The sequence below is a fragment of the Ictalurus punctatus genome, chromosome 19, assembly GCF_001660625.3.
Source record: "Ictalurus punctatus breed USDA103 chromosome 19, Coco_2.0, whole genome shotgun sequence".
Classification (NCBI taxonomy): domain Eukaryota; kingdom Metazoa; phylum Chordata; class Actinopteri; order Siluriformes; family Ictaluridae; genus Ictalurus; species Ictalurus punctatus.
In genome coordinates this window covers 9,990,143-10,014,771 of record NC_030434.2, presented here as the reverse complement: position 1 = coordinate 10,014,771, position 24,629 = coordinate 9,990,143, and the positions used below count along the sequence as shown (strand labels likewise).

Below are 24,629 nucleotides of genomic sequence, written 5' to 3'. Positions count from 1 at the left end.
ACGCGTGTGTGTGTGCGCATGAGCGTGCGTCTGTGTGTGTGCGCGCACGTTTAGGAGTGCACCTCCACTCATTGTTAGACAGTGTTTGATAACTAAAATACCCCCCCCTCGCCCCCCCTTGCTTTTTTTTTGTGACGCTTAGCGCCTCCTTTGCCGAGTCCCTTACCACCCTTGTTTTTTTTTTTTTTTTTTTTTTTTTTAATGAATTTTATTGGATTTATGCAAAATATTCAGAAAGGAAAAAAAAAACGTACATAGTCAAGGTACAATTACACGCAAATAGTGTCCCACACTGAAGAATCTTTAAACCAAGATGTGCTGCTTTTTAGTCTTCTTAGTTCTTTTTGAATGTCTTTGAATACAACATTACTGGATATAAACGTTTGATTTATAGTCATTTTGGCTCTTGTTTTCCAGAGTTTAGATTTAGTCAAACATATTATGAACCAAATGAAGTCATGCTGAGTCTTGCTACAATTTTCTTTAAAAATGCCATAGAAAATTGAGTTGATATTTATTTCTATATTAAGACCAATGATTTTTAATTTATCCCATGTTTCTTTAGAGCAATAACACTCTAACAGGAAATGTTCGAGTGTTTCCTCTTCATTACAGTTAGGCATCGGGCATTTACTGGTTTTTACAAAACAGCTCCATTTTACAACTGCTCTTACTGGGAGCCTTCTTACAGCAACTAACCAAGTTGTATCTCTCACCTGTTCAGATAGGATTTTATTCTGTAAGTTTTGGAGACATTCTTTGTTTTGGTCTTCCTCCAGTGCTACTAATCAGTATTCATACTAATCAGTATGTGACTGATTAGTACGTACTCTTTCAACGGCCATGCAGTAGGTACTGTGTCAGTACGCGATTTCGGATGCAGCCATAGTCTTTACAGTCAGATGACACATTGGTGAAATGAGATTAATGAGTATAATACAACAAGACGGTTAAATGTAATCTTGCAGCATTTTTATTAACTTCTTTTCATATTTATCATGGAGAGTCAAATAAACTATAAATAAATAAACTATGATACACTATTATGTCCCAGTCTTAAATTACTAAACTTGTAGTTATTATAGTTAGGTAAATATAATTCTGACATAGGCATACTAAGTATAGTACACAGGTTTAAAGAGGTTCATGAGTTCTTATAGTTCAACAAATAGATAAAAAAAAAAACAATGCATACAAACAAAATAATATACAAAATTACAGGTATACACAAATAAAAATGCATGTGAAAGCTAGGGCAACCCAGACATTATCAAGCCATATAGTATAGTATTGATTAGTGCTTGTGCAGTACAAATGTTTCACAATTCCAAAATATTTTAAAAAATGTAAAAAAATAAATAAATAAACACTGAAACACTATTACTGTCACGATTATGCCCCCCCTCCCCTGCACAAAGCGCTGGAACAAGTAACGCACTACGGAGCTCAAAGCGCGAGGATGTGATTCTGGGTTTACATATGACGTTGACTTTGTTTTCTTCCTACACGTGTGCTTGTTATGGTTGATGTCATGTCTTCGCCCTTGTCACGTCATTGGTTGTCTCCTAATGTGTCTCAGGTGTTTGTCTTCCCCTTTGATTATGTTTGGTATTTATATCCCTCATGTGTCTATGTTCGGTGCGAAGTATTGTTAGTGTCTCTACATACCAAGCCATTGACTTCTTCGTTTGGCTTTCATGGTTTTCATCTAATTCTCGTCCTTGTTATCTGATTCCAGTCTTAGCCTAATTTATTCTGTTTGCTATTCGCCTGCCCATTTGCCTGTTTAGACGACTCTTTTGTCTCAGGTTTTGGATTATTCTAACTGTTTCATAATAAAGCTCTTTACTGCAAAAGTACCCATCGTCACCCCCTCGTCGACTGTGATGATTTGATTATAGATCTAGACCACATTAATTATTCTAAAATACAAACATTCACATATGCAATTATCCATCTAATGTATCAGTTAGTACATATTGTACCTAAATAAATACATACATTTAATGCACATGCACTACCAGTCAAACGTTATTAATATTAATAGTAAGGTTGCCCAGCCACCATGATTATTTAGTTTAAACCCACTATCTGCTAGAAATTATTATCCACCAGACAGAAAAAAATAATGCTCAGCATACAGAATCTTTGAAAATTTTCAACATTTTTCAAAGAGAATAGTAAATCTGTAATAACTGGGTTGTTATTGAAGGGTTAATGTAAATAATTAGAAATATATCATGGTTTTATCTTATTTAACACTGGTGAGTGTGTAATCTGCTATAATAGATAAGATGTTATAATAGATGTTCATCATGATTCTAAAATTTTAAAATAGAAAAAAAATTATATCACTTAAGAACACATTACTATGTGCTGTGTGTCCTTCCAGCTGTTTATGTACAGTACATGCTATTCAAGATTCATTCTGTGTTCCACATGCCTTGCTTTGAATGGAAGAAGTGTAAAAAATTCCTCAGATTCAGTCGTTCCACCTCCAGTTTGTTCAACAGAATTCTGAATAGTAAATGAGAGAAGATAACAGTGGATAAACCATGCCTGGTGCAGGGGATGCATTGTACTGCTTCAATAACACTGATTCAAGAACAAAAAAAATATTTGCTATACTGGTACTGGCTCTAAGGCCTTAATAACTTCTGGTTTGCTTGTGCCCGCATACTGAGACATTACCACACAGTTACATTGGTGATTTGTTTGACTTAGTATTTTGCTATAAAATATCCTGGTTAGTGGCTATCTGCCCCTTTATACTTCTTGCCTCATGCACATGTGGAACCTTTCTGAAAATAATAGGACCTACAGTATCTGTGTAACAGCTTGTGACTACAGTCAGTGCTACAGGTAACCTGTCCTCCAAAACTGCTGATCAATTCCTATGATCTTCATATTTTTCAGTTAGCTACCAATGGTTTTTATGAATTTGTGGGGCACTCATCTCTTAGGCTGTCACCAAGAGTGGTGTACCTTGGCACTCTGAGCTTTTCAAACATTACCTGCAGTCTAATGAACTGCAGGCCTGTGATATCTGTCTGTAGTGTGCGTGAGTGGTTCTCCCTCATCATACCATGCTCACACTGCTGAGCTTGCAAAGTTAATGTATAACAGTAGTGTACATACACAGGTAGGAGCATGTTACCCTCCCACAATTTTCCTTGTATTTGACAAAGAGTGGGGCACCTCTCTGTGTTTTTAGCTCACGCCTGGTTGACAGGCCTGTGGCTAATGCACTTGTAGCAAAGCTACTTCATTGATTGAACTACTGGTAGCAGTTGAAGTGCATCTGTAGAGGGAGGTGAGCTCTCTTCACTTATAATTTGAGTTCTTTTTCTCACTCCTCATCCAAAGAGAGCAAGCTGCTATATCTTTGGGTCCGGGAGACACTTTCTGTCACACTAGGAACTGCCGGCTGAAACACAGTTGTCATTGCTGGCTCCACCAGCATCCAGATGTGGCCTTGTTTGCATATTTAGTTGACAGGCTGAAAACAGGCCACAATAGCCACTCTCAAAATGTTTTCTGGTCACAAATGTTTGTACTGTGCCATAGTGCAAGAAAAAGCACTACAGTCAAGCATATGCTGCTCAAGCACCAAGTGCTGGCACACGGATGAATTTCTGATAAGAGCTTATGATATTAGCAAATACATGGCACTGGGTCTGTTGACATAGAACTTGTGAGCTTGTGGTTTTAAACATTGACATGTAAAGTATATCTGTACTTTTAAACACTGACATGACATCTTTCAAATTTTGTTGGTAAATTGGCCTGTTCTTACCTGTCCAGCAACTCCCAGTCTTCTCCTCCCCACTTGTCAGTAAATTCTTTAACGTTCATTCCTCCAATTCGAACCATGTCTGATTTATAAATGCCAATCAGACCATAACCCATAGTTTCCCAGAAACCTGTGTATTACAAAAACCTAGTTACTGTAACCTCTATAATAGACATGAGCTGTAGCACAAACATGATACTAACATTTAACTATCATACTCATTTTGTATAGTGTAAATGACTATAGAGTACTGCAAATTAATGAATTGTGTGATCATCTCTACCTCTAGGGGACTGCACTGTGGCTCCACATTCCAGTCTCATCACAACAGGAGCAAACACCATTTTCCCTTGCACACAGTGTTTACGCACGGTGTCTATTATTGTCACAGGAAAGTGGAGGTGCAGGTCACACAGGAACAAAATACTGTTCTCATCCTGATGCAGAATATGAAAATTAGTGAAAATATCTGATGAATAATTGATTAGTGTTAAATGTACTGATACAGCAGATTCAAGTGGTCCATTTAAGATCCTCAATTTTTTATTATAAAAGCTTCAATTATAAAGCTTCATTATTCATTAAATAAAAAAATAAATTGTTTCCCTACTTCAACAAGATCTATTCCAACTTGGAGTCCAGGTGATCTGCCAAAAGGTCCATCCAGTCTCTTAAACTGGTAGCTGTGTATAGTCCCAAAAAATTGAACACATAAATGACACGCATATATACATGTACAAAGCAAAAATATTTATCAGTGCTTATCAAAAATGCTTATCATGTACACCTGGTAATACCAATTGTTTCAATGAACAAAAGTTGTACCTTGGTATATTAGCATTTTTCAGTTCCTTCTCTACATCAATATCCGTGCTATTATAGTCTATGAGAATGATGTTGAAGTTTTTGTCTCGTGTGGTTTTGTATACTTTCTCCATTTCCTTTATGAAATGCATGACCCATCTCCCTTGGTTTTTCACTGTTGAAATAGAGATCAGAAAAACAGAGAATCCTGAGCACAACAGGACCTTATGCCTGGGACTGCAAGATTTAAATTTAGATGCACAATAAAAGATCCATTTGTTTGATAATCTTTTGACATATATATATTTACACACACACACACACACACACACACACACACACACACACACACACACACACACACACACACACACACTTGTGCTCTTATCATTCCCCTTGCAGAATCTGCAAAATGTTAATAATTTAGAGGGATAATAATAAGAGGGATTTCAAACTGCCTTGTGAGTTAGGATAGATGCAAGTGCAGATAAGCTTTATTAGAGTAGAGATAGGCAGACAAATCCAAAACGTGAGACAATAGCGTGGTCAAAAACAGGCAATAGGTCAGGCGATCTGCAAACGGGCATAAACGAGGCAAAACTAGAATCGAATAACGAGGAGGAGAACAGGATCAAAACTATGGCACAGGAACAAAGAACAATGGCTTGATATTCAGGAAAACTCACGAATATATTTCACTGAACATAGACACACAAGGGTTTAAATACCAAACGTAATCAAGGGTGAACACAAAACAGCTGAAACTATGATGACACATAAGTGAAACAACCAATGACAATACAGGGGCGGAGAGAGGACCTAAACCATAAGAAATGCACGTGTAGAATGTAAAGTCAATGTCACTGAAAAACCCGGAAGCTTTTTTCGGGTTTCAGAGCGCACTGCATGCTCCAGCACTTTGCGTTTCGTTGGGCAGGAACAAGCGATGGCTACTGCACAGCTAGCGGGAGTAATGAAGCTCATGGCGGAGACTGAGGGAGAAGCGTCATTCCCCATGAAGCTAGAGGGGGGAGCGATGTTCTTCATGAGGTCCGAAGGGGAAGTAAAATTCTCTGCAAGGCCGGAGGGGGTCACATGGGGAGGCGGAGCAACGTCTTCAGCTGAACAGGGAGACTGAAGGACATTCTTCATTGACTCGGCAGGCTGGATGAGATCCACAGTGGGGGAGGGTGGGTGATAGATGGCTCCATCCTGGTTGGAAGGCTCCTTCTTGACATACCCCATGATGGAGTACATCATGTCAAGCCACTTCTCGAATTAGGGAGAATTTGCCCTCCTTCTCCCACCTTGGCTTTTCCCTTTCATACAGGGCCTCTTGAACTCTTGAACGGATGCAATTGCAGTTAAGAGCTTTATTAAGAACAGGTAATCCAAAGGGCAAGGCAAAAAGCATAAACAAAGATTGGCAAAAGTTAGGCGATCGGCAAACGGGCATGAATAGGCAAGGCCAAGTATGAAATGAGAAAAGAGAAACTAGAAACAAAGTCAAAACCAGAATAACAACAAGAATAACAGCGTAAGATCAAGGTGAATTATATGCTCAGTTGATATTTTCTCTGTCGTTTACCAAACCTTGATGTGCACAAATGTAATGTTGAAAGCGATATTATTGCATAGTACATAGTTCTGACCTGCTAGAATAACATGGACCGTTGCTTCTGGGTTCCAGGAGAAACCATTTGGGCTGCAAAGGGTAGGTACTTTTGGATTCCGCCCTTTATTTTTGTCCTTTGTAGCATAAAAATACTTAGAGAGCAGCATGTTTTTCCCCTGCTTGTCCTCCAGCTCCAACTCCAACATGTATCGACTGACTGTAGCATTATCTGTCCTCTTCTCCACATTTAGCACACGTTTTATGACCAGATCACTGCACATCCATGAAAAGTCAAGTTAAATCCCGCTAATTATTTTCCATCACCACAAGCCAAAGCATTCAGAATGAAGGCGCTGAGGGGTGTGAGTATATACCTTGTGGTCTCTGTTGTTTTTAGTTGACTCATGAAGGCTTCAACTACAGGCATGACTTCTTTTTTGAGCATTATAATATTTCCAGCTCTATTGCAGGTGTGAACGACAAAATCACTCTGCTTTGAATGGAAATCCAAAGATTTCACACTGAAGACCTGTTTCCATTTTGGCTTGTTTTCTGCTGTGGAAGATTTACTGTTATCCTCTGTTGGGAATAACAGAAAACAAAGATTGATCTGTCTAATTAAACTTTTAACATTAGGTACATTTTAATATTAGAATAATCATGAAAAACACGTTGAAGGCATCCAGGTAATAGTAAGCTACCTGTTTCTTCTTCTCCTGTGTTTTCAATTTTCACATATGGACCAAACCCATCTCTTGAAAGAAAGCATACACATGAAGGCATAGATGAATAAATCAATGAATGTACATGCAATCAATAGAGTGGAAGAGAGAATGAGAAAATTCTACAATACCTTTCACCATACGTTTCATCCTTTTGGTAAAAACATAGCTGTGTGTCAGTCCCTTCATTAGCTAGTCTTGTGTGGTCATTGGGATACACTGAGGAGTAGTGAACCTAAAAAAACCCACACAGTTAACCACACTCTAAAAAGTAATTCAGAGGACCTATTACCACAACTTATTTAAGTGCATGGTTGCAAGACAAAATTTCTAATTTATTGACTTAATTAAACATTTTAATTTGAAAACATTATTTTGATGCGTTGTGTTGACATAACTATGCTGATAATTACATCAACTTAATATTGTGTGTCACTGAAACTGAAATTTCTGATCTAATTTATTTAAAGCTAAATTTAAGTTGTAGTAACTTAATGAAATTGGCTTGCTAACTTAATTTTTCTCCACCTTGAGTTCAGGATTTCAAGTCCCCTCTCCCTGCCCACTTAACATGCCTGGACAAGTTCAGACAAATAAGTCTGTGTGTTAGAGGGCCTTGCTGAGCAAAGCCGTACAAAGGACATTTCAAGGCGAGTATCATTTCATTTATTAAATAAATTAAATAAATTGTACTAAAGCAATGAATTTGGGCATATTCGTAATTGTTATATGACCAATAGTAGACTTGTGTACGGAGGTTTGGCTACACCTGCTAATAACGTTGATGAAATCGGTTACATGAAGCTAACGCTAGTCATATGTAGCAGTGTAATTTGACCATCTACCCTTTAGTTTAGAGAGTAGCTGTGGATAAGAATGAGAGAGTTTCATTTGACACATCTGCTCAGCTAGAGAAGGCTTTTCATTTGTGCCATAGGGACAGTTTTTGCTCATTTCATATACTGACCCCTTTTTAAAATCTGTTGTCATTCACAGATAGCCTTCACTCTCTGCAATTTGCTGTTTGACCAAAATTAGCTGCCTTTAGACTGGATAGTTCTGTGAGAGGGGTTAAAGTATAAGAGGTAGACTCTGTTTGTTTTTTGTCTGTATTGTTCATTTCATCCAATGTTGTTTTTATGTATATAAAATCTGCAGAAAGAGATGTTAGGTATGATATTTGTATTGTAAATGATTCTGGATTTTGGTTACTATTTTTAGACAACTTAATGTTTGTATTTTGTATTTTTTTTATGCTTGTTACATTTTACAGAATGTTTCCAGAAGTTTTTAAAACTAGAGTTAATATTTTACAGAGTTACACTGGCACTTTTGTTTTAAATATGTAAAGGCCTATAACTTTGCTGTGATGGAATAACTGATTCATTGTGACAGCATATTTTAGTATGTTTACTACTTAATTTCCCAAAGCAATATGGCCAATTTTTTAAATTATAATATGTAGGGCAAAATAAATTTGTTGTTGCTGTTTATTTTCCAAAATTTAAACATTGCAGTACAAAAACTGCAGTTCAAAAAAAAAAAAAGTTAATTGTCTAACAATATTGTTGTTGAATAAATTCATTTAATAAGCGCTATAAAATTAACAAAAATATGAAAGCTGTAAACTACTGAAGAATATCAAATTATAGCAAAAATAATTTTTAAACGGTTGTCAACTTAAAAAATTGTGTTCATAATTATGGTAATTAAGTACATAACACTTAAATTCCTTTTAAATAACATGAAAAAAAACTAGTTGGATCAACTCAATCTTTATGAGTATTCAACTTAAAGATGTGTGTTTACTCTACAAATTATTAAATGTTATTTGTTATTTTGTAAATTATTTAAATGTTAATTGAAAATACATTTGATTGTAGAGGAAAAGGTAATTAGTCTAACTCCATATAGTTTGTTGGTTGAACTTTCATTAGAAGTTGCCATAACTCAAAAAGATTGACGCAAACTGTTGCGTTAATTTTTTTTTTTTTGTTGGGCCTACACATTGGTTTTTAGAGTGCATCATCCCATGGCGTACTACAGTCTGGACACGTGAAAATATGTCAACAAAACATTTGACATATAATAAAACATATTTTCCTAGAGGTTTAAATACTCTTCCAATAAGTGCTACTCTTAAGACCAGATGGCTTTTTAGTAGCCATTTATGTAGAAATCCATATAATCAAAAAGTATACAAAAATATTTTCTCAAAAGTGCATAAGCTTATTATTTTGGTATTTCTTATATTTCCGTTCATTCATTCAGTTGTTTATTTTCTTTCTCCTGGTAAGGTTCTCAGTGGATCTAGACCCGGTCTGGGGTTTTAATGGGAGTCTACAGCAGGAGTGTGGGGAAGGTGCAATTTAACCTGTGCCCTATTTGTGAGTCTCTCTCTCTCTCTTTCTCTCTCTCACACTTGCAGTGACTTGAGCATGTGTAGGTGTTTGTTCACGAGCCTCGAGCCTGTTTAGGCAGGCATTTGTAGCAGCTGGAAAGTAGCCAAGTTTCAGCAGATCAAAGTTCCATTTATTTTCCCTTTGCTTTTTTTTTCTGTTTCTGAAGAATAGTTCCATGGCACATACTAAAAATAAAAGCTCACATGTGTCATCACATGCAAAACTCCACACAGTAATTTCTATAAAAAATTTTTTTAAGTACTATTCCTCACAGAACACAAATTGAAGATGTACTTACATAATTTATACCATCATATCTCTCAATGGTTGCGTTGTCAAATATATGAAGTGGATAGTAATCACATTTGAGAAAAACATTTTCCAAATAGGACTCCTTTAGCAGTGGTGCTGATGAAAAAGAGACAGGGTATGAGTTAGTATGGGTCTAAAATTTATACTAATGGGAGTTTATTCACACTAAAAGAAGACATACTGTACATGTATTACATTTATTTAGAAAGGAACTGAATAAACACAAAGTGAGAAAAATCTCATTTGAAAGTGCTTCTGCCAAAACAACTGTAGGTACATAACTAAGTAAATAAATGATTCAATAAGTAAGAAAGTAAATAAGAGTGTAAATATACATCCCTTTTGCACTTTCCATATCATAGCTCATGAAAATCTCATGAAAACATTTTTTGAAACACTCACTCCTGTATATAAAGTCTCGCGGATCTGCTTTGACCATGTCCACTTCAGACTTGTCTGTCTTGAAAATGGCGTCAGTGGACATTGTATGACTGGCTTTTGTTTGAGGGATGTGATCACTTTCCACCAGCTGTAGAGAAGACTCATCTGTACATATACAATGGAAAACACACACATTTATTCATTTAACAGATGCGTAAATCAGAATTTTCTTGCGGAGAGAATACAATAAGAGAGAATACAATGCAAACGTGAGAGGTTCATTTGTTTAAAGACAGAAAAGTGTCCATGGTTGTACTTTGATTTTAAGTCACAGAAAAGCAAGAGAATTTTACGATACTGCTTCATGCTGCAATACTTTTTCCTCAGTACACATATTATTTTTTGTATTTACAGATGTGCATGTTTGTATTCCATGAATAAATGGTTTGCATTTTTTTTTTTTTAGTATAGTGTACAATTACTTGGGTGGAATAGCAAATTTGGGCTTCTTAAACATGTATAAAAATACTTAAAAATATTTAGTGAGGTTTAAAAACACACAAATACTGTTGATTTAGAATAGTAAGAGCTGTGCAACTTACCAACATAGCGGGACAAATATTCTGCAGTAATGATCTCAAAATTACTGTCTTCATTATTGAGACGCCACTGAAACAAACAAACAAATGAAAAAATAATAAAATCTCTTAGTCAAAAACTTCTGCATCTCAGACAAGGTAAAAGCTTTTATTGCATGATGAAAACTTTCTCTTTATTGCTCACAGGTTAAAGCAAGATTAATGAAACTTTAATTATGACATTATTTTAATTCCATGAACTAAGAACCACAGGTAGAAACTACACACAGTAATATAATGTAGAAATGCTGAAATATATAATCCAGATGAAACAGACATACTGCAACCTCCAGGTGATCAATTCCGTCATTTTGTTTGTAGAGTACTTCAAAGAAATACTTCATGTTTCTTGATAGTCTAAAAAAGTATCATATTGGATTAATGCAAATAAACAGTTTACAGTTTACAAAAGCACTTGATTACATTTGATCTGAGCCATGGCATAAATGGAGGTCAGACACAGAAAGTAGTTACAGTTACAGTTCATTCATTCATATAATTTTCTAATAAAAAAATCTGTACAGTTCTGTACTGATAGAATAGATAACACTTACAGTACAGGCTGAGATATTTGAGATGAAAATTTCTCATACTCTCCTGGGGCTGCCCATTCCTTTCCTGTCTGACAAACAATGCACAAGGAAAATTAGGCATTCTCATAATAATAAAACACTGCACGTAGCCATTAATTTTAATATTACTATTACCAACGTACACCTTTGTTTACCAGTGTCATGCCTCACTAAACTGATGTTGGAAAGTAAGCATATAGGTCAATAAGTTTTACCTTGCCAAGGTAGGCCATGAGTTTGATGCTTTTAGTGCTTTCATCTGAACTCAGCCAGAATTCTGCATTATTATCAGAAGCAATAGCAAAAATGTATTCACCTGGTAAAGAGTAAGCAGAATTTATTAGGACAAACTTGCCACAAGAAGGGATGCCTAAACTTATACACCAAAGGCAAGTGTGGCTGCAGACTTTCACTTTTTGGTGTTCAATATATATATATATATATATATATATATATATATATATATATATATATATATATATATATATATATATATATATATATATATATATATATATACACACACACACACACACACACAGAAAGATAGACAGATAGATAGATAGATGAATTATATTTTATATATAGAACGCACCACTTAATACAGGATGAATGTATCCAAAGATTCTTAGACCATAGTTTTTCCATCCAGCATTAACAGCAAGCCTGCCGATTGTGGTGCGAGTCTAAAATAATAATACCACACAATTCAGGTTTTAGTAAATAGAGGTTAGTTTTAAATCACCAATTTGTAATTGTCTTTTGAAATGTCTAAATGTCTATTGATCAACAGTTCATATATACATAAAAATCAGCAGGAATTAATATGTCAGATGGCTTTTAAAATCAATACTGCTGGTAAAGAAATATCTTTGTTATACAATTTTGTTACCTAATTTGGAGCATAACTTAGGGAAGCCTTATTGATATACAGTGCAGTTTGTTAGTAAACAAGTAATATTGCCAGTTATTGCTTTGTTTTTGCACGCTAGCACATGGATTTGAGCTGAATTTGTCAAAGAGTAAAAATTATTTATTTACAGGAAATCATATAAAATTATGAAAAATTGCCATTATTTGATTAATTCATTCATCTTTCATTCATTCTTCTTCAGCAACCAGTTTATATCATATGATTTTCAATTTGTCAGGGTAATTTAGCAAAATAAATAAATAAATAAAAATACATTTTATAATTAAAGTCTCAAGAAAATGAAATATGTAACTGCTTGCTAATTAATTATTGTGTGTGCTCTCAGTTCGATACTTTCAATGTAATTTGGCTGTGCACACCAATCAAAAGGCTAATGTCATAAATCCCCCAATATAGCCTTTATCATACTATACATTCACATTTGAACACTTGATCTCTTCGAGACTGAGAAATTTATCAATGAAAATGTGTGTGTGTGTGTGTATGTGTGTGTGTGTGTGTGTGTGTGTGTGTGTTTGTGCATAAAAATAATTTCACTAACATGGGGAAAAAGAGGGTACAGCACGTTCGTTCTTAGCTGATGCACAGAACCTCCACACCAGTCTTCAAAAACATGCATGTTCACTTCACCTAGAAACTGTTCACATGATAAAGTAAGTTATCAAAAAAAGAAGATATTTTGACATCCTTGAGCAATCATCTGCTACAAATTTTTATGAAAAAAAGTTTCTCACCTCAGGTTTCCATAATGGCTGTCTATTTTGTGCTTTGTTCATCTGAGATAGATTTTTTTAAAAGGGGCATTGAATAACTGTAATACATTCTCTAAAAGGAAAAATCTATTATATCTATAAATTTATTAAGAAAAAAAAGTTTAATCTCACCTCTGAAGACCCGCTGTTTTGGTAGCTCTCCCAAAACCCTGAAACAACAAAAGTACTTCCAGTCATAGCACAAAAACATCTGAGTAAAGCATGCAACCCTGTTCCCTGATAAGGGAACGAGACGTTGCATGAGCTCCATGCTGTGGGAAGTGCCCTCGTGCGTGACTGGCATCTGAAGCTTGTGTAACAAGGTAATATCGAGTGATATTAATGGTCTGCACTTGTATAGTGCTTTTTTAACCTTCGTGGTTAAAAAAGCGCTTTACACTGTGTCTCATTCACCCATTCACACACACCAATGGTATCAGAGATGCCATGCAAGTAGCTAGCCTGCCATTGGGAGCAACTTGGGGTCCAGTGTCTTTCCCAAGGACACTCCGGCATTTGTAGTCACGTGGGCCAGTAATCGAAACATTAAAGTCCATAAATTAAGTTATTTGTAATAAAGCGGAATGACACAGTAAAAAATTATTGAACACACTAACTGAAATTTATTTAATACTTAAGAGGAGAAGCCTTTGTTTGTAATGACAGCTTCAAGGCGCTTCCTGTATGAAGAAATTAATGGGCCGCAGTGTTCAGGTGTTATTTTGGCCCATTCTTCTAAACATATTGTGTTTAAATCTTCTTCAATTGGATTCAAGTCAGGTGATTGACTGTGGCATTCTAACACCTTTATTTATTTCTATAAAACCAATTGAGAGTTTCCGTTGCTATATGTTTAGGATCGTTGTCCTGCTGGAAGGTCCACCCACATCTCATCTTCATCATCCTGGCGGATGGCAGCAGATTCTTCTCAAGAATCTCCCGGTAAATGGCTCCATTCATTGTTCCTTCAATTATATGAAGTCTACTACACCAGCGATGAAAAACAGCCCCACACCATGATGCTTCCACCTCCAAACTTCACTGTTGGTACAATGTTTTTAGGGTGATGTGCAATGCCATTTCTTCTCCAAGCATGGTGTGTAGTATGACAGTGTAGTATTTTGCTCTCATCTGACCAGACTACACTTTCCCTGTATTTCATAGGCTTGTCCAAATGAGCTGTAGCAAACTTTAAACAAGATTCGAAATGCCTTTTCTTTAGCAGTGGAGTGAATTGCCTATTGCTTTCTCTGTGATGATGGCACCTGCTGCCTCCAAGTGTTTCTTGAGCTCTTTCCCAGTGGTCCTTGGCTCTTGGGCCACTCTTCTGACTATTCGTCTGACTCCCTGGTCAGAAATCTTGCGAGGAGCTCCTGTGTGTAGCTGGTTGATGACAGAGTGATGTTGCCTCCACTTGTGGATAATGGCCCCAATGGTGCTTACTGGAAGATTCAGAAGTTTTGAAATACGTCTGTATCCGATTCCATCAATATGCTTTGCAACAATAAGGTTGCAAAGGTCTTGGGAGAGCTCTTTGCTTTTACCCATCATGAGATGTTTCTTGTGTGACACCCTGGTAACGAAAAAAGCCTTTTTATAGGCCATCAATTTACAAACCCAGCTGATATTAATTTGAACAGATAGGAGGTATAATTACTTATGGATTTCAGCTGGTTCCTTTGCTTTACCTTGCCTTGGAGAACTGCTTTGTCTTAGCGCATTCAATACTTTTTTCCTGTGTCATTCCACTTTATTACACATAACTTTATTTATGCACTTTAATGTTGTGAATTCTTTATATTTCTGGATTTCTTGAGATAATACTGATTATCAAATTTCATGTGAATAGCCTTATTGGAAATTTATTTACTGAAAAAAATGTTGAAGTGTTAAATACTTATTTCCCCCACTTCATCTCATACATTTAATAAATTATTTTAATGAAAACCTTTATTGATTTTCCAAAGTAAATGTTTAAAATATTACAATATATTGTACAGTAAACATTTCATTAAAAAAAAAAAAAACTGCATGCATCCTGCATTTTAGCCTATCACTTCTTTCCATAAGTGATAATGTAAATCTGCCACTGATTTACTCTAGGTTAAAACAACATGTGCTGTCATTTAGAGCAAGGCAATTAAAACATATTTATTTTGGTACATGCTTCCATTCCATAGTGCTATTCTTACCAGATGAATGCAATAAATAGGGGCCACCACTTATTTATCATCTAACCTAATTGCAAATGTTGTTTATGTTTTAATGACAATTAATATTATATTTATATGATACATTCATATTATGTGTACTGCTTTTATGAACAACACTGAAAAAGGTCCATGGAATTTAACTGATTCATATGTGTACATTTGTTCCACACAAATGAAATATGTTTCATCAACATAAATTCATCTTATGGTATGTTGTACATATCTTGTTAAGTTTATTGTTAGTTCCATGTGAGTGAGCTGATTTACATGAACAGCCACCTGAGCTGAGGAAAAAACTCAGGACCACTTCACCACCATGCCATGTATGATCTGATCAAGTTAATTTAATACTAGTCATTTCTTCCTGTCAGTGTCAACATCCTTGTGTTATTTTCTAGCGAAATTGGATCATATTGATACTAGGTCAATGGATCACATTTACTCTTCATAATTCCTGCTATTAGATTATATTTTTTTAAATTTTAATTTAATGTAAGCAATGAAATCACATTTTTATGAGTAGCTAATTATTTTTATGTAAACCACACATGATATTTTCACTTCAATCTGACAAACCTAAAATATTTTTTTTCAAGCGGGACAGGGAGTTAACAAATAAATAAATAAATAAATAAATACATAAACAGATAAATAAATAAATAAAAATCAAAGTTTGAGTGCACATTTTCAGTGACCAGGATTTCACTGTATCGCAGGGTTTTGACTTTGAAATTTGAAAATAGCAGTAAAACTTCCTGAGTGCTGGCATGGTAGAGTTTAAACAGTCCAGTGTTGCTCAGTGGTACATTTAAGGGTAGAATTATCACTGCTGTCCGTCCATCATACTGTGATGTTCATTTTCTGAATATTTAACTACGCTCTTTCACTCTTTCACAATTTACTAAATTTGGAGAATCAAATTTCCTGGAGATATTCATTACTACTTTTAGTCCTTTTACCAAGTATGGTTCATATAAAGACCATCAGACTGCTGCCCTTAGAATGACTATTACTAATATTTTAAACTGGCAGTAATAATTTACCCATGATCATGACTATACTTGAAATACAATGAAAAGTTTTTTTTTTGTTTTTGTGTTTTTAAATTTGTTACAATATAAATGTATCACAAAGCATATTTGTGTGTTATTGGCTTATTGATCATTTTACATGTAAATTAATGTGAATCTTTGACACTTCCTCACTTCTTCTATGTGTTTGAAAGTGATTTTTCTTTCCTGCTTACACAAGTTAATTGTTTTATAATTGCTTCTTAAATGTCTAATTAGCTGATTGCTAATAATTACTACAAACCAGGTATTCCTAAACTGCCTTCATCAAGGTCTGATTTAAATCTGATCTTAACATGTATAGCTACATAAAATACCATTTTATAGGTATTATACTGAATGTACTAAGAATATCTTTTGGATGATTTTTGCATAATATTTGAATAGCAAACCAATGATGAAAAAAAAAATCCCATCGGAATTCAAATAAACAAGACTCTGGTTTTGGTTTGAAAATAGGTATTTATAGTGTAAACCACCCCTTAATCCCAATCATGGTAATAATTTGCTACAAATTCAAATTTTAAAATTATTATATATATTTTTATATACTCTAGCACAGACTGCACACCATAGTAATAAACAGTAATTTGATAGTTAAAAAAAGAAATCACTACTCACCAAGAACTGAGACGGTTTTACTTTCATTTTGATAAACAGTGAAAAATGTGAGAACAGTCAGTGCCACTAAAGACAGAAACAGTACTCTTAACAGTTTGAAATGTCTGCTGCTGAAATTCTCTCTGAAATGGTTCAAATATTGATTCATCTTATTCAGAGTCTAAGTTGTCTCAGTGTAAGAGGCAAGAACACTAGTTTGCAACACTGTGTCATTCTAATTATTATACGTTCCTGTGGGCCACACCCCTTAAGCAAGAAACTAAGGGTGTGTGATGAGGTGAATGGACAAAACTACGTCAATCACATCTCAGTTCATTTGGGTGTCAGTGTCATAGTATCTTAGGACATAGAAATAATCTCATTTTAAGTGAATGTTTTCTTTTTACACACACGTATCTCTCTCTCTCATGCTCTGTCTAGAGAGGGAGACCTCTACATTTTATGCACACACACACACACGCACACACACACAGTGCCCTCCACTAATTTTGGCACCCTTGGTGAATATGAGCAAAGAAAGCTGTGAAAAATTGTCTTTATTGTTTAACCTTTTGATCTTTTGTTAAACAAGTTCACAAAAATACTCTGCTCTAATGGATATCAATCAATTGCAAACACAACACAGGTTCATATTAAAAAAAAATCTCTGTTAAATATAGGTGTGCAACAATTATTGGCACCCCCATGAATTCATTATTAATAGCATTCAAAACAGTGTTACCGTGAACGTAGACTTTACTCTGAAAAAGACACAGTATTAGCACAATTAGCATCACATAAATATATATAAATTCCTACATTCTTTTGAAGGTCCATGGAATAAAATTAAATATTAGATGCCATGAGTGTACCTTCTGCCATCATTTACACATTTGAATGACCATGTAGTCTAACATGAAGCAATGTGATAGCAATGTGATATGAAGCAATGTGTATTGTCGACTCAGGACAGCTGTCATTTACTGCTATTGTCAAGCAATTGTTTGATGCTGTACACAACAGCACTTCGCCTTTGCACATTTGCTGAGAGTAGGCTAATGGTTGAGAGGCAGGAATTTGGCTAATAGTTGCTGTAAGTCTTTTAGAATTGACCAATTGGTGTGTGAGAAGGCAGGAATTACAGAGCGGGGTTAAAGCAATGAAAACGTGCACACACGTTGCAGTATTAGACCATAAGAACATCATAATGAAACTAATGCAGAATCCCGGACATTTTCTCAAATTTAGAAATCCCGGATGGACGTTTTTTTTTAACGTTCGAAAGAGAGGACATGTGCGAGAAAAAGAGGACATATGGTCACCCTAACAAAAGAATTTCATAAAACAATTTGTTTTAATTTCTACCAAACTAACTTTGCGCAAACTTTATTTGAAAATGCACCAGGAGGTTGTGCATGTGAGCCATGACTGACAAGAGAGAACCAAATCTATAATAAAGAAGCTGTCTATATTGTGTTATGTCAAAAGATTAATTTATTTGTACATATATAACGCGTGTGTGTGTGTGTGTGTGTGTACGCATGTGTTTGTGTGGGCGTATATGTATAGGTATGTACAAACATATTGTATAACAATCATTATAAGTGGAATTTTAAGTTGAATTTTTTTATTTGGGGGTAACCACTTGAAGCATTTTTTGTGTTGAAATATTTTGATTGCTTTTGTTTGATTTGTTCATTGCAAATAGCTGAAAGTCTGTAAGTTTTGACAATAAACCAGATTTGCAATGGGGGTTCAATAATTGTGATTGCAATTGTATATATGCGGTATTTGACACACCTAAACAGGACAAACAACGTTCGTTGGTTTCCTTATCTATAATTAATATAAGTGCTCAGATGACTGTATATGGGTGTGTTGGGGTAAATACTAAACAGTAACAGAAGAACTAAGCAATAGACTCTTCTTTGCACTTTAGCTTATATAGTTTCTCCAGTACAAAATGAGTCATATTTTCCAGACTAAAATGTAGTAACTACCTACTATTTATATTTTAAAAATCTCATATAAAACATTTTTTTGGTAATATAATATTTACATTAATCAGCCAAAACATTAAAACCACCTGCCTAATATTGTGTCATGAACGCCACAAGACCTGGAGGTGTGTTGCGGTATCTGGCACCAAGACGCTAGCAACAGATCCTTTAAGTCTTGTAAGTGGTGAGGTGGGTCTCCATGGATTGGACTTGTTTGTCCAGCTCATCCCACAGATGCTTGATCAGATTGAGATTTGGGAAATTTGGATGCCAAGTCAACATCTTGAACTCTTTATGTTCCTAAAACCATTCCAGAATTTTTTTTTGCAGTTTGGCAGTGTGCATTATCATTAAGAAAAAAAAATTACTTTTTAAGTAATTATATAATTATTAACAATTCATAACAGGGACCGGATTTTAACGGGAAACATTTAGGCGTCTGAGGTCTTTTCACTTTGTAAGACATTTTCTATTTCCCAGAAAAATCTTATAGAGGAGTGTTATCTATATAATATGATCATGAGAATCTGAAATGTGATATGTACTAGTAACTAGACCATAGTGTATGGTGGCAAATGCTACAGAATAGTTGTGATGTATTTGAATGCTTTGTGTGGGTGTGATTAACAGTATACTGAGCATATTATTCTTATTAAGACTATTTATTCACGTGTGTACATGTTTCCTGCTTCACATTGTAACCAGGCCAAAATAATGCTAGGAATTAAAGCTCTGTATTGCCACTCCTACAGTGGTGCTTAAAGTTTGTGAACTCATTTGTTTAAATAGGTTCTCTTTATCTACTTTTAGGACTTGTGTGAAAATTTAATGATGTTTTAGGTCTGAGGTTCTCAACCTTTTGTAACTAAAGTCCCATATTGCAATAGACCAGGTATAATGATTATATATATATATATATATATATATATATATATATATATATATATATATATATATATATAAATCTGTTCTTGACAGATAGATAGATCAAATTATTTTGCTTTTATACTTTTTAAAATAATTTTTCTTAACTTTGCTGATTTTTTTAAATGATTTTTTATAAAACTATATAATGGACAGGTGTGGAACATGAATGAGAAAAAATGTTTCTGAACACTATAACTATTTTGAACAAGAGATCTAGGTTGTAATAACGTGGACTATTTTACATATAAAACATGTTGCATTACATTCGTCTTACGTTCTAAAAACATTCACATATGAATGACGCAAATTGGGACGAAAGGGCGTGTCACGTTAGTCATGATATTAAATCAATCAGTGGGACACCTGCGCTTTACGTTTATTTTTACATTCACGTCTATGTCAGTTGCTATGCGATCACCGGAATGTGCTGCTCCGGCTCTCAGCCACTCACTGAACAGAACAGATGCAGAGAGAGGTGTGAATGCATTGGGAAAACAAGACCTCGCGCCTGCAGGACAGTAATGGTGACATTTAGAAAGTTGCTAAGGTTTGTCCAAAAAGTTGCTGGATTTGTTGCTAGGCCCTTTTTTTTTGGCAAAAAAAAAGAAAATTGCTAAAGGATTCTGAAAAGTCGCTACATTTGCAACACTGGTCTGCACTGTCAGCTAGATAACAGGCGGGCTAAGCTCCGCCTTTCCCCAGCAAAAAGAAAATATAGAGGGAGAGGGAATGAGGGGTTTTTCATTTATGCACATTCTATTTGAAAAGCAGTAACATACACAGAGTACCCAAATGATGCCCTGTTTGTGTTTTGGGCCCCCCTTCCGATCTCTCTGCGCCACCCTGGTTGAGAACTCCTGTTTTAGGTAATATTTGAAGGTACTATAAATAATATAATATGCAGATATGTAGAAAAACTTTCAAGCACCACTGTATCTGCCTGGGGCAGTGAATATCACCTAAGATACACAGCAAAATCTCCAGTGTTAAATTAACACCCAGAATTCAATTGTTCACATTCAGAGTTCATTTGTACTTAACTGGGTATATATAAACACTGTTGGGTGTTACCTCACCACTCTGGGTGTTAATTCAACACTGGGGATTTTGCTGTGCATCTACTGTCCTCTTGCGCCAATCCTCATGACTGGAAATTGCAGCTCTTCAAAAGCTCACAAAAGGTACTTGTTTAATTTGGTTTTACTCAAATTCATCTAATTTAATGTGCAACTAATTTCCTACTTAATAGGAATGTCAAAACAAGACTTCTCATCAAGCACTATCATGTAAAAAAAAGAAAAGTCCTCTCACATTCAACTGCTTTTATTTCCAGCAAATTTGTTAATATGTAAATATATTTGTATTAACATAAAACATTCAACAATAAGTTTCACAGACATTTGACGAACAGAAATTTCTCATTATTCCTCTGTAAGAATATTTATTCTGGGAATAATGTGTTATCTACGTAATATGTTCATGAGAATCTGAAAGTGACATGTACTAGACCCCAGTGCAGTGTTGCAAATACAACAGAATAGGTGTGGTGTATTTGAATTCTTAGTGTGGGTGTGATAATATGGGTGTGATTAAATACTGGTAATATTTGTGCTGCTACATTAAAGAATAGCTTACAGTTTACAGTCCATGTTTACAGTCCTTGCTCTGTGTGTCTATTGTCCTGTGTATTTATTGTTGAGACAGGAATGGCTTAAACAAAAGATCAATGTTTTTGTGAATGACCAGACCTCAGATTCCAGACCTGAATCCAACTAAAAATCTGTGGGCTGACCTGAAGCAGGTTGTGCATAAGAGATACCCTCACATTCTGATGGATCTAGAATGGTTTTGCAAGAAAGGTGGGAAAATATTCAAAAAATAAGTCAAGATGTGCCACACTGATAGACTCTTACCCAAAAAGACTGAGTGGTGTAATAAAATCAAAGGTGCTTCAACAAAGTATTAGTTTAGGGGTATGCACACCTGTGCAACTACTTTATTGTCAGTTTTTTTATTTTTCCTTTTTTTCCCTAAAAAAAGGTTCTGATGAATGGGTGTGTGAAAGTGTATGTGATTGTGCCCTGCGATGGATTGGCACCCTGTCCAGGGTGTACCCCGCCTTGTGCCCCATGCTCCCTGGGATAGGCTCCAGGTTCCCCGTGACCCTGAAAAGGAGTAAGCAGTAGAAGATGGATGGGTGGATGCATGAAAAGGTTCTGATTGGATTTTGCATTATTTCTATACTTTGCAATGTCACATTAAAGGTGGGAAATGATCTGACATGATTTAGCTTAGCTTCATTCTTTTACTTCACAAAAAACTGCCATTTTAACAGGGTTGTGTAGACTTTTTTTTATATCCACTCTATAAACACTGCAGGGTGTTAATTCATCACTGGGAATTTTGCTGTGCACCTTCTATCCTCTTTGACTCAAAATTTCATTCTTCAAAAGTTCATAAAAGGTATTTGTTTAATTTGGTTTTACTAAAATTAATCTAATTTATATCCTACTTTAGAACTAAGTCACAATACCACATCCCATCGAGCACTATCAAACAATAAGTACACCCCTGCCCCCTCCATAGTTATCAAATTTGAACCTTTCCATTAACAAAAATGATGAAGGCAAACACAAAGATTCTAATGAAGAAGAACACTTGTTTTTTTCTTTATGTTTACACTGTAAAAGATTTAGTATGGAGATCGGGAAGTCACCTGTAGGAGAAAAAAACAAACAAACAATCTGTGGCAACGGTTTTGCAATTTGTCCTCTCAATTTATAAACCATACTCACGAATTCTTAAACTGTTCTCTCGGTTTAACAAATCGTGCCCATGGATAAATAAACTGTACTCACAAGTTCCCAATCCGTGTTCTCAGATTTGTAAACCATATCTTCAGTGTTTGCAATCCGTACCACGAATTCATAAGCCAGGCAAAACGCTTTCACAAGCTGTTCTGATGGGTTTGTAAACTATACTCAGCTTCAAGCTTCAAGTTCAGCTTCACATTTAGTAAAAAAAATTAATAAAAAAATTTAGTGGCAGAAAATACAATTTCATAATTTATGATAATATCCATAAGGAAGCTTGGACAGCAGGGATCAAAGCGAAATTGCACCATCTGTTGGTCATGAAAATCAAAAATATATAATGAAAGGGATAATAAAATAAATAATAAAGTTTCTTTTATTTCATTGAAAGGCTAATCCAAAAATGAAAATTTTGTCATCATTTACTCAAGTGAACTATCCCTTTAATGAAATAAAGAAAGTGTTTGCAGGCAGATTATCTTCAAACACAGGTAAATTTTTCCCCACTTTTCTTCTAGATTGACTGCAGTCAATAGGATGTCAGATGAACTAATACTGACATACGTCCCCAGATTTGGAGACCGGATAGCAATAAGACAGTACTGCGGAAGAGAAGTAGCTGCATTACAAGGAAATACCAGTACAGTATGTAAAGCCACGAAAAACCACATGTCAAAATTGCAAGGAAAGTGTGACAGAAAGTGGAAGCATTGTGATAATTGTTCAGAAAAACTCAGTGGAAACTCACTTTTGAGCTGTATTTGGTGTTACTATATCTCATCATTAAGTTTAAATCGCTGTTAACGTGCAAGCTAACTGACATCACTGCAAGCTATGGCTGGAAAACGCAAAGAGAGACAAAGTTCCAAGAATGAACCTCAAGAGATGTGGGTGAATGCTGAACAGGAAATCATGGAGGTGCATAACTATGCACAAATCCATCAGCAACATGAAACAATCTAAAGGTATGACCGAACTTGATTCGGCCCCGCATACTTCCGATTCAAAGAAATCAAAGAACGAGCCGTCCCTCCTTGACCTGCAAAACAATATATATATATATATATATATATATATATATATATATATATATATATATATATATATATATATATATATATATGCAACCAATAGTATTGTAAGGAATAATGGTTTACTACAAGACTTTGTAGAAAAAATCAGAAACATCTTGGACAGTTTTCCTTATGCTAAAAAAGTTAATGGAGGAGGTTATAATTCTATTTGGGATAATAGCTTAGACTGTATTCCTCCTTGTGGAAATAGTTTAAATAATTTCAATGAAGGACATAATTTGTGTTTAGGATTGGATTTACTTGATATTTGGAGCATCAGAAGCATCAGAAACTAAACAAGAATTTACATGGTGTACTGTTGACAGGAGTAAAGAGTCTAGGATAGACTTTTGGCTCATTTCCAGTGTATTAGAAAATCAAGTAAGCCAGGTTACTGTGTCCTTACTGACCATAAAGTCTTTATCTAGTTATTGGCTTATCTGGAAATATTGATAATAATTTAAGAACACGAACACACTGGAAATTAAATAAGGCAATATTGGAAAGTGACTTGTTTAAAAAGGAAGTTAAAAATATTATTTTCAGTTGCTGGAACAATACAAAAAAGGTCAAACAAATATGGCACCAATTGTGAGTACCATATTTCTTATAAGAAAACAAGCCATTGTTAGAGGAAAACTAATAGCACAGATTAAAAGACTAGATAGGAAAAAGTAATGAAAGTTAATCTGACAAGTATTAATGCAATGAAACAGCAGGGCAAACTCAGGTTATTTGAATTATAGTTACAGTTAGATGAGATGTATGAATATAAAGCCAAAGGAGTATTTGTATGGTCTACAGGGAAATGGCATGAAGAAGGGGAGAAAAACTCCATGTACTTTTTTAATTTAGTAAAAAGAAATGCTGAGTTGAATTCTGTGTTAAAACTTAACATAAATGGGGAGGTGTCTGAAGATCCTGTTAAAATTTCTAATTGTATATCAACCTTTTATCAGAAGTTATATAGTAAAAAGGATGATGATGGCAATACAAGATTATTTCTAG

General features: G+C 35.0%; 1 protein-coding gene across 1 annotated transcript; it reads right to left on the bottom strand.

Annotated features, from left to right (window-relative positions):
- Positions 1 to 950: 950 nt before the first annotated feature.
- Positions 951 to 17,037, bottom strand: b4galnt3a (beta-1,4-N-acetyl-galactosaminyl transferase 3a). Its single transcript, XM_017494910.3, has 20 exons — positions 16,830 to 17,037; positions 13,058 to 13,095; positions 12,908 to 12,949; positions 12,715 to 12,810; positions 11,835 to 11,925; positions 11,455 to 11,555; positions 11,222 to 11,289; positions 10,949 to 11,024; positions 10,632 to 10,698; positions 10,051 to 10,194; positions 9,635 to 9,744; positions 7,066 to 7,169; positions 6,914 to 6,966; positions 6,587 to 6,791; positions 6,250 to 6,485; positions 4,619 to 4,772; positions 4,404 to 4,476; positions 4,077 to 4,230; positions 3,797 to 3,923; positions 951 to 2,517 (listed from the first exon to the last, which is right to left on the bottom strand). Exons 1-20 carry the CDS (start codon positions 16,975 to 16,977, stop codon positions 2,424 to 2,426), a joined length of 2,181 nt encoding a protein of 726 aa, XP_017350399.1. The 5' UTR covers positions 16,978 to 17,037; the 3' UTR covers positions 951 to 2,423.
- Positions 17,038 to 24,629: the final 7,592 nt, after the last annotated feature.